At 46.3% G+C, this 14016-nt stretch overlaps 2 protein-coding genes across 3 annotated transcripts in view; one reads left to right on the top strand and one right to left on the bottom strand.

Annotated features, from left to right (window-relative positions):
- The first annotated feature begins 565 nt into the window (after positions 1-565).
- On the top strand, positions 566-5814 carry TSR2 (TSR2 ribosome maturation factor). The gene is made up of 5 exons (XM_058712186.1): positions 566-700; positions 863-953; positions 3927-4018; positions 4574-4744; positions 4963-5814. The coding sequence occupies exons 1-5, from the start codon at positions 617-619 to the stop codon at positions 5095-5097; spliced, it is 573 nt and encodes a 190-aa protein (XP_058568169.1). The 5' UTR covers positions 566-616; the 3' UTR covers positions 5098-5814.
- Positions 5815-5964: 150 nt separating this feature from the next.
- Positions 5965-14016, bottom strand: part of FGD1 (FYVE, RhoGEF and PH domain containing 1) — a 42001-nt gene continuing 33949 nt past the window's right edge. Inside the window, exons 13-18 of one of the 2 annotated variants that reach the window (XM_058712184.1) lie at positions 10106-10136; positions 9498-9599; positions 9006-9131; positions 8667-8828; positions 7435-7578; positions 5965-6891 (exon numbers count right to left, since the gene is read on the bottom strand). In XM_058712184.1, coding sequence (XP_058568167.1) covers positions 6586-6891; positions 7435-7578; positions 8667-8828; positions 9006-9131; positions 9498-9599; positions 10106-10136 — 871 coding nt within the window. In that variant the 3' untranslated portion in view covers positions 5965-6585. The remainder of the gene's footprint in view (positions 6892-7434; positions 7579-8666; positions 8829-9005; positions 9132-9497; positions 9600-10105; positions 10137-14016) is intronic. The other variant, XM_058712185.1, reaches the window with a different exon arrangement.

Below are 14016 nucleotides of genomic sequence, written 5' to 3' on the forward strand. Positions count from 1 at the left end.
TTTCAAGATGTTTTCTAATTTCCCTCATAATTTTTTTCTTTGACCCATTTGTTACTTAGAAGTGTATTAATCTCCACCTATTTGTGAATTTCACAAATTTCTTCGTTATTTATTTCTAATTTCACTCCATTGTGGTGGGAGGACAAACTTTGCATGATTTCAATCCTTTTAAGTCTATTGAGGCCTGCTTTATGACTTAGCATATGGTGTGTCCTCGAGAATGTTCCATGTGCACTTCTGAAAAATGCATATTCTGCTGTTGTTGAGTGGTGTTTTGTTTTGTTTTGTTTTGTTTTACACAGATTTCAAGACTATGCTCTCTGAGGTTGATTCCTCTGTACCAAGGCCTGGAATCCGTATCTTTAAAAAGTTCCCCACGTCTTTCAAGAACCCATGGCCCTTCTCGTCCTCCACTCCTGGCTTCCTATGATTTATTACATATGAGTAACTGCAGTCGTGTCATCCATTGTTCTGAAAGCCTTTTCTATTGCTCTGGTCTTGCTGCCAGGTCAGCGAAAGGCAAATCTGCGTTCTCCGACTCGGCTTTCAGCTCCTTCGGCCTGGGCCCTACTGCGCAGCGATTGGGCCTTCTGGGTATCACGTGGTCTGAAGCCTGATGATGGCCGGAGCGGGGGAAGATTCTCGAGCACTCTTTGGGGCTGGCGTCCGCGCGGCGCTAGAGGCATGGCCGGCCTTGCAGGTGAGTGGGGCCGTGGCTGGGATAAAGTTTAGGGTCTGGGGCAGAACAAGAGTTGGCTGGACAGTGCGCCTGAGGCTCCACTGGGCCGCATAAGCGGCCAGCCCTACGCCACCACAGGCCGGCTTCCAGGTTGACATAGTGGTCTTGGGCCTGTGTTCGCAGATCGCCGTGGAGAATGGCTTCGGGGGCGTGCACAGCCAGGAGAAGGCCGAGTGGCTGGGGGGTGCAGTGGAGGAGTACTTCCTCCGCAACGGTGAGTGAATGTGAGCCGCTGCGACCTGTTTGTGAGGGGCGTGGGGAGGAGGAAGCGGGTCCTGGAGAGGCCTCATCACTTCCTCTTGAACAGTTGTGGGATGGTCGAGGTGGATTGAATACAGGCTTTGGAGACAGAATCTTGAGTTGAGATGCCTTACGGGCTGTGCCGTTGACCCGTGGTATCACTCTGGACAAGTTGTTTTACTTGAGACTCAGTTTCCTAATTCCTAAAATGGGTATAAAAGTATCCACCCCAACGCTATCCAATAAAAATACAGTGTGAATCATATGTCATTTAAGATTTTCCGGCAGCCACTGTAACAAAGTGAAAAGCAGATGAAGTTAATGTTACTGAATTCTATATATCCGAAATATTTCAACGTGTCATCAGTATAAAACATTATTAATGAGGTATTTTACATCCCCTTTTAGTATTAAGTTTTCAAAATCTGGTAGGTATTTTACACTTTTAGCACATCTCAACTTGGCCTAGCCACATTTTAAGTGCTCAGTAAGTATATTTGGTTATTTGGACAGCAAAGATCTACCTTTGATGGGTCTTGAATTGGAGGTCATGTAAAAATAAGGGACTCTGTAGAGGGCCTTTTGCACATTAGGATTTTTACAAAATTCTTTATTCAGGTTTTTCATCTTGGAGATGACATCAGGCAGAGTCCTCTCAAGAAAGTTTACCATCTAGTAATGGATCCATTTAAGTAAACAGGCATTTATACACAGGGTGATGTTCTAATAAAGAGGAGCTCAGGGTGCTTGGGTAGCATGAGACTGAGGAGGAGGCTTCTTTTGGAGATTGTTAGGGGAGGTAGTGATTGGGCTGAGTCTTAAAGGGATGAACCGGAGTTAACTAGGTGGGGGAGGCAAAGAGAGCAACACACAAATAAGTCTGTGGTATGAGAGGATTATATGTTGTATTTGGGAAGTGGCAGGGAGCTCAGTATTAGAGTAAGAGTGTGTGTGCACTTGTGGGTATAAGAAGGGGAGGAGTGGTAGAGAATGAAGCAAGGGGGTGGGGAGGCCCCAGGGAAAGGATAAGACGTGGAAGACCCTACATTCCTTTGGTTTTGTGTGTTAGGCCAGTGTTTGCCAGAATGCATGCTATGGAAAAATAGTTCCGTTAGATGTTCAGTGAAGAAAAAGCTTTTCCAGTCAAATTATGTGAGAAAAGCTCTTTTCTTCAGCTCCTCTTTAGGAGTTACAATAATCATTAACATAATAAAGGCTTGGATAAAGATAAGAACCGCAAAAAAAAAGCTTGTTTACCTTGTTTCCCCATTAGCTTTCTATGGGTAGCTTTCTTTAAAAACCAGCAGGACAGTCACTTCTCAGAAGCAGGATATGAAGCACTGAAGTAGGTGATAAAAAATTCATGGGAAGTTTCTAAGGTGAGTAATAGGATTTGTTGGCTGGAAAGTTCAGAAAATAATCAGTGTGGAGCATGGACTGGAGAGGGAAAGACTGATGAGAAGGTTATTTCTGTCTAGAAAATGATGAGGTCTGAGCCAGGGCAGGGGCAATAGTAATGGAAAAGAAGGGGTGGATTAGGGCCTTGGAGATTGTTTGGGTGTGGAGAGGGAGAGAAAAGGAGGCAGGTTTCTGGTTTGAGTCGCTGGGTGGATTAGGTGCCTTTCATGGAATAGAGGAAACCTGGAGGATGAGAAGTAGGTTTGGAGGGTAAGGTGATGAGTCTGGCTTTGGATATGGAGGGCCTGAGGCATCTGTGAAACAAGTAGAGAGAAAGCTTTGGGGGATATTAGATTAGAGTGGTAGGAAAAGTCAAGGGAGTGAATGAACTCTGCCAGAGGAAAGAGAGAGTGAGGAGCTTTGTGGAAGACTCTTGAATAGTCCTCTAATTCTGAAAAAGAAGAGCATGGGCCCCAAAGGTAACTGAAGCCTAGAAGGGAGGGATTAGCCAAAATCACACAATAGGATGTTGATGTGAAGGCTGTGATGATTTCATCATTGGAAGTACTTAACATCCATTTCCTCTTACTATCCCGTTGGTCTGTGGCCCTCACTGTCAGTGGAACCACAGTTGTGAAGGCTCTCTATATTTTGAAAACTTCAGCCCTTGAGTGATGGAAATTAACATGTATTATCGGTCTCCCATATGCTAGGCATTATTTAGGTGACTCCTCATAACACACCTCTAAGAAGGCCACTATTTGCCCCACTTTGTAGATGAGAAGACAGAGGTACGGAGACAAGTAACTTGCTTAAGATCACAGAGAGGAGGCCTGTTAAAATAGGTCAGATGAAAGAGGGTCAGTGTGGTTGGGATGCTGTTTGGTAGGACGCAGGAGTTTGGAAATTAGGTATTTATATTTAGGGTTTGTTTTTAAATTTTTTTTAGCGTTTATTTATTTTTTTTTCAACGTTTTTTATTTATTTTTGGGACAGAGAGAGACAGAGCATGAACGGGGGAGGGGCAGAGAAAGAGGGAGACACAGAATCGGAAACAGGCTCCAGGCTCCGAGCCATCAGCCCAGAGCCTGACGCGGGGCTCGAACTCACGGACCGCGAGATCGTGACCTGGCTGAAGTCGGATGCTCAACCGACTGCGCCACCCAGGCGCCCCTTTTAGCGTTTATTTTTAAGAGACAGAGAGAGATAGAGCATGAGCAGGGGAGGAGCAGAGGGAGAGGGAGACACAGAATCCAAAGCAGGCTCCAGGCTCTGAGCTGTCAGCACAGAGCCCAATGAGGGGCTCAAACTCACAGACCATGATATCATGACCTGAGCCAAAGTTGGACCAACCGAGCCACCCAGGCGCCCCTGGTGTTTGTTTGTTTTAAATCATGTTAAAACTTGGAGTACAGAGCACTTCAGTGAATAAAAGTCTCACTGTTTGGACCTTTACCCACCAATCAGATATGGACCTAAGAAGTAGGTATTGAATAGTAGTGGGCAGGAGTGATTGATTCAGTTGGCTGGTCTTTCCTTTCCTACTCAGCTGACTTGGAGCTAGATGAGGTGGAAGACTTCCTCGGGGAGCTCATGACGAACGAATTTGATACGGTTGTGGAGGATGGGAGTCTGCCCCAGGTGAGCATATCATGGACACAACTGCCATTTCCCTGCCTGGTCTTTCTTCTCCCTGTTTTTAGGCCAAGACTCTTGGCTTTAACCAATACTTTCTGGAGTCCTGAAGAAGAACCTTCTGTGACTCCCTTTTGCCTAAAGGAAAAAGTCTAGTCTTTCAGGTCTTTCCAAACACTGCCCCTTCTCTTTTATTTCTCTCCATACATCATTCTCATCCAGGTCTGTTCTTCACCCCCATCCCAAGGGCAAGTCAGGCCAGGTGTATTTCCACCCCTGCATTACTGCCCATCAATTCCTGCTGGGATGGACTTCCCTTTTACCTCTCCCATCTTTCAAACCCAGTTCTAGTATCTTCCTTGCTAGAAAGCCTTCCTTCCATTATTCAGGCCCTTATCTGAGCCCTTCATATATGGTTCCTTCATTAGTGAACTCTTGGGGGAAGAATGCCCTGTTCTTTCCTGGAAAATTCCAAACCCCTCCCTACTCTTGTTGCAAACACGGGCTGGTTGTATTGTAGGTTCTTTAAAAATCCAAGCTGATTGAATGTTTTCTTGGTAGGTGAGCCAGCAGCTACGAACCATGTTCCACCACTTCCAGAGGGGTGATGGTGCTGCTCTGAAGGAGATGGCCTCCCACATCACCCAAAGAAAGTGCAAGGTCAGAGCCACTGCAGTTACAACAGCCAGAGAGACGGATGAAGATGATGCGGACAGCGTGGAGGAGATGGAGGTGAAGGGGGTGCCCTTTGGGTTGGGAGATATGATGTCTTTAGTTTTCTGGGAAATCAGTTTCACAGGAAAATGATGGGGGTGGGGTTGTATTATCCAGAGAGGCCAGGGAACTTTCCTAAGGTCACACAGCCAATCCTGGCAAAGCTGGGAGAGCCTGGGTCTCCAGTGGCCACAGCCAGGAGGTGTATTTAGCTCTCTCCTATATTTCTCCTCCAGGTCACAGCTATGAATGATGGGGCAGCTACAGATGGGGTTTGCCTCCAGCCTGAATCCTCTGGTCCAGACTCCCAGACTATTAAAGAAGAGGATATAGTGGAGGATGGCTGGACCATTGTCCGGAGAAAGAAATGAGTAGGGCTGGATATGGTTTGGCCCTTGCTTGCTAGTTGTTTTGACACTTGTTTGTAGGGGTTTGGGGGACGGTTGTGGACTTCTGGACTGGTTGCCCCATCTCCACCCTCTCCCAGTTCCCCTGTCCAGTTTCCTCTAGTGGAAGAAGAGCTTTAGGGTCCTTGCTCTTGAGGTAGTGGGACCTGGTTCATCACACTCCCTTGGGCCTTAAGTTACTGGCTGCACGATGAAGCCTGGTTTGCTAGCACATTCTTGGGTACAGTCAGTATGAAGAGGGAGGGATGAGTGGGTGTGGGCGTTACTGGAGGAGAAACTAAATACTGGTTGGCAATAGCCAGGTGGATTTGTGAAGGAGAGGACCAGTACTCCTGCTGGGTCAGGAGTGGTGAGATAAATGTGCAGACCAGAAGCGAGATGAGAAGTGAAGACGTGAACGAAAATAGCTATGGTACTTCTCCCTCTTTTCCCTCTGTTCCCCGCCCCCATACACAGAACAGTTCTGTACCCCTGCCCAGAAATTGGAACCTCCCAGGAACACTCCCTTCCTGCAGCCCAGCCTCCAGCCCTGGGTTCCTTCAGGAAGTCTAAGATTTGGGGTAGGTGGTGAGTTTGGGGGACCTTGGCTTTGTTTTCTGTCTTCTCCAGCCTCTTTCCATACTCTTATCCAAGTCCAGAGATGAGGCTTAAAACCTCAATAAATAGTACCTTATTGTTTAATCTGTGGCTTGACCTGTGAATAGCCTTGGAATCAGCCTTGTAGGAGCTGGGCCTCAAAGCTCAGCAAGGGAGAGGTTTCTGGGTCCACCCTAGCAGCCTGTTACTTTGAACAAACAGTTGGACAAATGGAGCACAGCAGCACTCTGAAAGTTTCCGTAAGCCTGAAATAAACTGTATTTTTTTAAAAAAACAAAACAAAGAGTATCCATTGTTCTCCCCCCATTCCCCTGTCCTGCCCTGTGGCCCTGCCATGGGTCTGGACGATAAAATACTGGGTAGCCTTGGGGCCGGGTAGAAGCTGTAAGCCATGGGAAAGGCAGGAGGGGTCTTGTCACCACCCCATGTAACATATGTGTGAAGATACTAGCTGAGGGGGCACAGGTGGGCCAGGGCCGTGGGGTCAGTGGCAGAGCTGGCACTTGAATCCAGATCTCCTGCCTCCAGTGCTTTGGGGGGAATTGGGTGGAGGCAGGATCTGTAGGGTGTTGAGGGGATGAGGGAAAAACGGCCTAATTCAAGGGGGTCTAGCAACAGCTCCCACCCTCCCTGGGGACAGGGATTTAAAAAAATTAACATCACTGTAGGAATTATTTTTTAAAAGCCCATGTTTTGTGAAAAGAATTAAAAAACCCAAGACCCAGCACTGGGGATTGAAAGTGCCCATGATGGGAGTTCAAGTATTGACTGAGCTGGGAGGGAGGGCCCTGGGGCCCCCAACTGGACATGGGCAGTTAGAGTGTGGGGGAGGGGCCCCAGTTCCCCCCAAACCCTCTAGGTCTTGTCTCGGGTCTGGGGAGCTTCAGAGGGTTCAGCAGTGGCTCCTGAAGCTGCCACTGGTGCCTCTTCCATCTCCTTGTCCTCAGACAGTGTGGGCCCTGGGCAGAATGTGTCCCCACGGCCTGCCCGACCAAGCACTGCCATCCAGCGCCGCTGCAGCTCCTCTGTCTCAGGGCTGAAGTACCAGCTCAGGTGGCTCTGGGTGATCTTGAAGACGTGCCTTCGGTCAGGCCGCTCCCCTGCCTCAGGAGGCCCCACCTCAAAGCCAATGAGGGGCAAGCTGCGCTGGGCTTTCACATCCTAGGGAACAGGACAGAGCTGAGATCGCCTTGGGGCTGGGCTTCTCACTAGTTTTGTATCTGCTGAACCCCTCTTTTCCTTCCCCTGCTCAGGAACCTTCCATGGCTCCAATGACAGCAACAGAAAAATGTCAACTGAGGTTAGCATGCAGGCTGGATCAAATACCTGTTTCCTCCCACAACCAAAACCAGTTGGGCTAGTCTCTTTAGCATATACCAGATAATGTTTGCAGGACTTCATCTAGACTATTGCCTCCATCTGCATGTTCTTCCCCATTCCAAACTGGACCTAGAAGTGCTTAGCCTCCACTCTGACTTCCTCTAGGAAGCTAGCCTCGCCACTCACCCCACTTTTCCCTACACATGTTGGCCCACAATCGCTCCTTGTCTCTAGTGGTCTTTTTCTCACAAGGGTAGGGGTTCTGATTTTCCCTTAGGCTCACCCAATCCCCCAAGGCCAAGGAGAGGTCAAGGACTGAAGGGGAAGAGAAGCATCCTGGTTTTGCCAGGTGGCTGAAAGGACCTGAAGGAATAGGATGCACACCTGAGGGGCTCCATAGATGTACAGCACCAAGGGTTCGTTCTCAGGGACCACGAACCATGCCTTGTGCCAGCCTTTCCCACCTTTCTCCATGTAGTGTAGGAAGCTGCAGATGACGCTGTTCTCCGCAGCCACTGAGGCCTGTTTCTGTGGCCAGAGACATGGGGGACATCAGTGTTGATAGAAGGCCTGGACTGGCTCCTCATGGCTTTGACACCCCCTCAGCATAGGGACTGATAAAGCTGAAGCTCAGATGGCAGGAGTGTTTTGCCCAGTGCCCCCCACCCCCAGTGAGTTAGAATCGAGATGGAAAGCCAGGCCTTGTCTGCTGAACTCCCACCATGGCTGCTGCCTCTTAACAGTTGGTGGGAGGGAGGGAGGGAGGGGTGTACAACTCTCAGCAGGGGCACCTAAATGCCAGTCAGGCATTCCTTCTTCCATCGGTTCATTTATTTCTCAAGTCATTTACGCATTTTCACCTCACCTTTTTTTTTCATCGTTCATCATACATTCATTCCTCACATTTAACAAGAGGCAACTTAGCATTGTGGTGAAGGGGACTGGGGAGCTGGGTAAGGCAGTCTGGCTCAGGATCCCAGCTCTAGATGAAAATGTATCGACTTGGAAGGAGAGCATATAGGCATGTTGTAAGGATTAAGTGAGTTAATGCAAAGTGCTTGGAATAGTGCCTAGCATAGAGTAAGCATTCTTTAAGTGTTAAATACCTCAATTTGGTTAAAAAACAAAACCAAAAATGTGTGTATGTGCATGCTACAGCATAACTATTAACAATGGTAATCCAGTGGGTAGAAGGAATATGGTGTTTTTATTATTTTGTTTATATTGTCTAATTTTCTTCAGTGCACATATTCTACTTTATAATAAGAAAAGGTAATTTGTTCATTGAAAAACCATCCTAGCTCTGCCACTCACTGGCTGTGTAACTTGGGCAAATAGCTCCCTGGGCCTCGGTTTCCTCATTTGCAACACAGGGACAGTAATAGCATGGATAGATTGGTTGCTGTGAGGATTAAATATTTAAAGCACTTAAATAAAAATTAGTTTTTCACTCATTCTTGCACTCATTTTACTCACTCCAAGCCTGTGTCACTTGCTTAGTGGATGCATAAGGCACCCTGGCATTTCAGAGATGCCCAGGCATCAGTCACACTGGGTGGGTGACTGGAGCCCATGTGGTCCAGTGTGGGGGTGTTAGTCAGGGACCTGGCTCTTACCTCCAGGATGGACCTCCGGCGCTGGGGTGTATGCTGGCTGCAGGCTGGGCTGCTCCCAGGAACCCCATGCAAGGCCACGTAGCAGTCAGTGCACACACGGTTAGAGCGGTTGTTGTCATAGATGAGACGGGCCCGGAACTCGGAACACTTCCCACAAACCACCTGGGGTGGCAAGTGGGCAAAAACAGCCTGGTTCCCGCAGATCTTTCCCTTCAGTGTACCAACTCCCACAGTGGACTCATGGCCTCCCCTAACTTGGAAGGTAACCCACTCAGAAGTGGGCCTTTGGACTGTCAGCCTGTCCCCTCCCTAGCTCTGCCCCTGTCTGCCAAAACTCACATGCCCGCAGGCCTTGCAGTGGTGCCTGCGTTTGGTGATGGAATTGAAGGGCTCCTGGCAGCGCATGCACATGGTGACTTCCTTTTCCCGGATGGGTGTAGGTGCCCGCTTCCCAAGATCCACGTTCTGGAGAGAGGGCCAGGTCCCAGGTCAGAGACGACTACTCCCCAGCCCAGTCCAGCCAGCCCCTGCCCACTGCCCCAAGGCTTGGAGCATCATTGGAGGCAGCAGATACATTCAGAAGACCTGCCTATGAATCCTTGCTTTGCCCCTACCTCACTGTGCTACTGAAGCCAAGTCATTTTTACTTTCTGGGCCTAGGTTTTCCCATCGATTTCTCTGTGGCCATACCAACAGATTGTACTTCCGAGGTCATGTACTGCCTCTCTGGTCTTTACTCTCTGGGAAGGGGCGAGGATCATTTCAAGATAAAGTGGGAACTTGGAGGCCTGGAAAGGGTCCCAGTGCAGGGGAACGGGTGGGGACTCTTACTGGAGAGTTAGGGGGTGTGTCTTCATCTTCCCTGTTTGTTGAGTTCAACAGTTTGAAGGTCTCCAGCGTCTGTTCATGCTTCAAAAGAGTGGAGTTGATGGCCTGTGAAGGAGGTTGTAAAAAATAAGAGGTCAGGTCACCTCACAACCCACGCATTTCCACCCTCACCTTCCTATGACGGCCTGGAATCAGAAAAGTTGGCTTCTAGGTCTACCTCTACCCCTTGCTAGGCACGTGATCTTAAGCAAGCCTCAACCCAAATCCAAGTCTCTGTTCTTATATTTATGAAATGGGGGAGGCGATCAGTGGTTGAGAAACCTCAGAAGGTCTTCCTGGCCACTGTCTTGGCTTAAGATTTTACAGGGCTTAACTCCTTGGGGTTATACCCTCAGTGGAGCCAGCCTTCTAAAGGAAGAATTTGTGAGTTTACATTTAACCTTTGGATTTCAGTTTGCCTATCTGTAAAACTGGGATGGTAAAATTTGTTGGAAAGCAGGTGTCTAGGCCCATTCTGGTCTGACATGAGTTTTAGGGGAGAATCCACCAACCCCAAGGAGACCTATTAATATTCCTCCAGCCCCCTACCACAAAGCTTTCTTGGATGTTACCTGGACCCAGTCTTTCTTCTCCTCCTCAGTCCTTGGGGGGAGAAAAGAAAAATGCTGGGTTAGGCAGGCCAACCAAAACCAACTGGAGTGGTAACAAGCAAGTTATTTTGGAATCAGGCAGACCTGGGTTTGAACCTCTGGTCCTTAACTTTTTGTGTGACCTTAGGCGAGTCATGTAGCCTGAGTTTATTTGTTCAACAGTTACTAATACTTTCCAGACTCTGTGCTAGGAACCTGGGGCTTAGAGAGGACCATACCCTCAAGGAGCTCATGGTCTAGGAGGGGAGATAGGGATGGTACAGGGGGATCAGTACTGTGACAGAGTGAAAATAGGGCTGAGAAGCCCAGAAGAAGAGACCTGCCCCAGCCTGCAATTTGGGTGGGGGCTGTTAAGGAAGGTTTCTTCAAGGAGGTGCTGGGCCTCAGGTAGAGGATTAAGGGTGAGGTGTGTGTAACAGTATGGAACATATAAGAAAGCATAAATAGCTCCCTGTTGCTGGAATGACAAGTGTGAGAAAGGAAGGCAATTTGTTTTTCTTTAATCCATTTTCTTTTCCATTTTATGTGGAGATAATTATCAGTCTGGGTTCTCAGCAGTAACTGAGGTGACATGTAAAGTGCCCAGCACAATCCTTGGTCCACTAGCTGCTCAATCAGTGTGAGTTACCCCTTTCTTTCACCTTCCATTCCTACTTTCCCTGTCTGTCCTATAGTCTCCAAGGCTGCTGCTGTGGTGCAGTCCCATAAACTGCTCACTAGGCATAGGACCTGGTTTCTTGGCTGTGTCCTGCCTGGTGTCTTCTAATCCCCTTCCACATGTACACTCCAGACATCAAAAGTACTTTTCTAATATGAAAGTCTGGCTACATCTTTAAAACCACTTCATGAAAAATTAAGGATATGAGTTAATATTTAGCTACAAGAATGTCCATTGCAATGCTATTTATTGTGGGAAATTGGAAGCAGCCTAAGTGTCTAACAACAGGGGATCAGATAAAATAAATGATGGTACATCATTACTGTCAGACAACATAAGTGGTGTAGAAAGCTGTTTATAATATGTTAAGTGAAAACAACATATATAAAATACACATAGCATTCCATGTTTATTTAAAAACATGACATGAGTGTTTACATTTGTCGCAACACACTGATGGCATGCATTTAAGACCTGTGCATTTCACTGTATGAAAATCTGTCCTCAAGAGAAGGAAAGGACATTAAACAAATACTGAACTCTAGTTAATAATATGCATGCCAGGCGGGCCTGGGTGGCTCAGTCGGTTAAGTGTCCGACTTCAGTTCAGGTCATGATCTCACAGTTCGTGAGTTCGAGCCCCATGTTGGGCTCTGTGCTGATAGCTCAGAGCCTGGACCCTGCTTTGGATTCTGTCTCTCCCTCTCTCTGCAACCCTCCCTCCCCACCCCCTCATGCTCTGTCTCTCTCTCAAAAATAAACATTAAAAAAAATAATATGCACACCAAAGTCTTCAGGGGTGAGGTGTAGTGATGTCTGTAACTTCATTTGAAATGCATGTAAAAAAAAATCAGATGGATTGGTGGATGGATAACAGGATAGATTAGTGGGGCGCCTGGGTGGCTCAGTGGGTTAAGCATCTGACTTTGGCTCAGGTCATGATCTCGCAGTTCATGGGTTTGAGCCCCGTGTCAGGCTCTGTGCTGACAGCTCAGAGCCTGGAGCCTGCTTCGGATTCTGTGTGTGTGTCTCTCTCTCTGTTCCTCCCCCGTTCATACTCTGTCTCTCTCTCTCAAAAATAAATAAAGCTTAAAAAAATTAAAAATAAAGAGGATAGATTAATGATAAAATATATGTAGCACAGTGTTAACACTTGTAGAATCTATATGGTGGGTTTACAGTTCACTGTATAATTCTTTAAACTTTTCTGTATTTTGGAACATTTTCATAATAAAATATAGAAAGAAAGCATTGTGTGTTTCTGTGTGTACACATACACATACATGCAAATAGAGGAAAGGCCAGTGGTGAAGTATATCATGTCTGTAATTTACTTTAAAATGGTTCAGCAAAGGATTTATATGGCAAAATGTCAATAGTTGTTGACTCTTAAGTCAGTGGTTCCAAACCCAGGTGCACTCATTAAACCATCAAGGGAGCTTTTAAAACTTCTCATGTTCAGGGGCTACACCCCAAATTAAATCAGACTTGAGGGTGGGTGTCAGACATCAGTATTTTTTTTAAGATGTTATTTTTAAGTAATCTCTACATCCAATGTGAGGGTCAAACCTATAACCCCAAGATCAAGAGTCACATGCTTTATTAAGTCAGCAAACCACCCCTCAGGCATCAGTATTTTTTAAAAGCTCCCCAGCTGATTCCTGTGTTTTCATGGTTGAGCACCAGTTGTCTAAATGGTAGGCATATGGGTGTTTGTATTTGAAATTTTCATTAAAAATTTTTTTAAGTTCATTTTTTTATTTTGAGAGAGATAGAGAATGCAAGCTGGGGAGGGGCAGAGAGAGAATCCCAAGCAGGCTCCACACTGCCAGCACAGAGCCCAATGTGGGGATCGAACTCACGAAACTGAGTTCATGACCTCAGCTAAAACCAAGAGTCAGACGTTTAACTGACTGAGCCATCCAAGCGTCCCTCATTAAAAAAAAAAAAATTTCTTTAGGGGTAGTACAAGCAATTACAAAGCAAACCCTCCATGCCTGTCTTTTGCCACCTAGGAAACCCTACACTGCTTAGTGCTCCTTTCTGGCCCCAGCATCTCTGCAGCAACCTCCCTCCCAACCTCCCAGCAGAAGACATGTCTGAGTCATGTGGCTTGTCACTCAGGCTATGCTGAGCCCACTGCTGGTTGTACCAATGATTGGCTTAGTTCCTACCAATGATTGGCCAGCTTCCTGGCCTCAGGCTTCTGGATGCTCTTTCAGTCTCCCAGAGCTTCAAAGCCAACACCCATGTCTCATCTTCTAGGAGGATGCCCTCTAGCCATATTCATCTCTCTTTCCTGACTCCATGCAGTCCCAGCAATGAGGGTTCTGACTCTCATTTCTCACTTCCTTGCAGCCTGTCAGAAACAGGTCTTCTATCCATATGCATCCATTCTCTGGCCCTGACCTTGACCTCGATAGTCTATCACTTGGGCCCTCAGAAGACAGCATGAACTCACTCTATTTCCAGCTCTGTTCCTTTGTAGCTATGAGATCTTGGGAAAGGTACATAACTCTTCTGTGCCTGGGTTTGCTCATCTGTGAAATGGGGTTGATGGCAACAGTAGCTACTTCAAGGGTTGTTTTAAGGATTCAGCTAGTCAATTTAAACATAAATTGTCTAAGTTAAAATTAAAACACTGCATAGCATAAGAGCAAGTCTTCACTAAATGTGAGCTATTATTATAATCAAGTAGAGGACGGATATGAAATCCCCTTTGTTAAATGGCTGGCCATTATTTTTAAATGTTATTTTAAAAAGTTTTATTTTAGAAAATTTCAAGCATACAAAAAAGACAGGATAGCACAAGTTCACTAAATGTATGCCTACTATATAAATGCAAATTTAGAAAATCTTTTGCTATATTTACTTCATATATATATATTTACATATAGTTATATATGTATGTGTATATGTGTGTATATGCATATATGTATGTATTTGGGGTTGATAAATCATTTAAAAATAAATTATAGATATCATGATACTAAATCCTCAGCATGCATCACCAAAAATCAAGGCCATTCTCCTATATAACCACTATACCATTATCACACCTGAAAAAGTAATAATTACTCAACAGCTATTGTTCAGTTTACATTTAGATTTTCCCTATTGTCTTGCAAATGTCTTTTAGGATTTTTCTCAAATTAGGCTCCTACCATGGACCAAGCATTGCATTTGGTTGTTATTTGTCTTAAATATCTGAATC

This window comes from Neofelis nebulosa, chromosome X (genome assembly GCF_028018385.1).
Source record: "Neofelis nebulosa isolate mNeoNeb1 chromosome X, mNeoNeb1.pri, whole genome shotgun sequence".
In the NCBI taxonomy this organism is placed as follows: domain Eukaryota; kingdom Metazoa; phylum Chordata; class Mammalia; order Carnivora; family Felidae; genus Neofelis; species Neofelis nebulosa.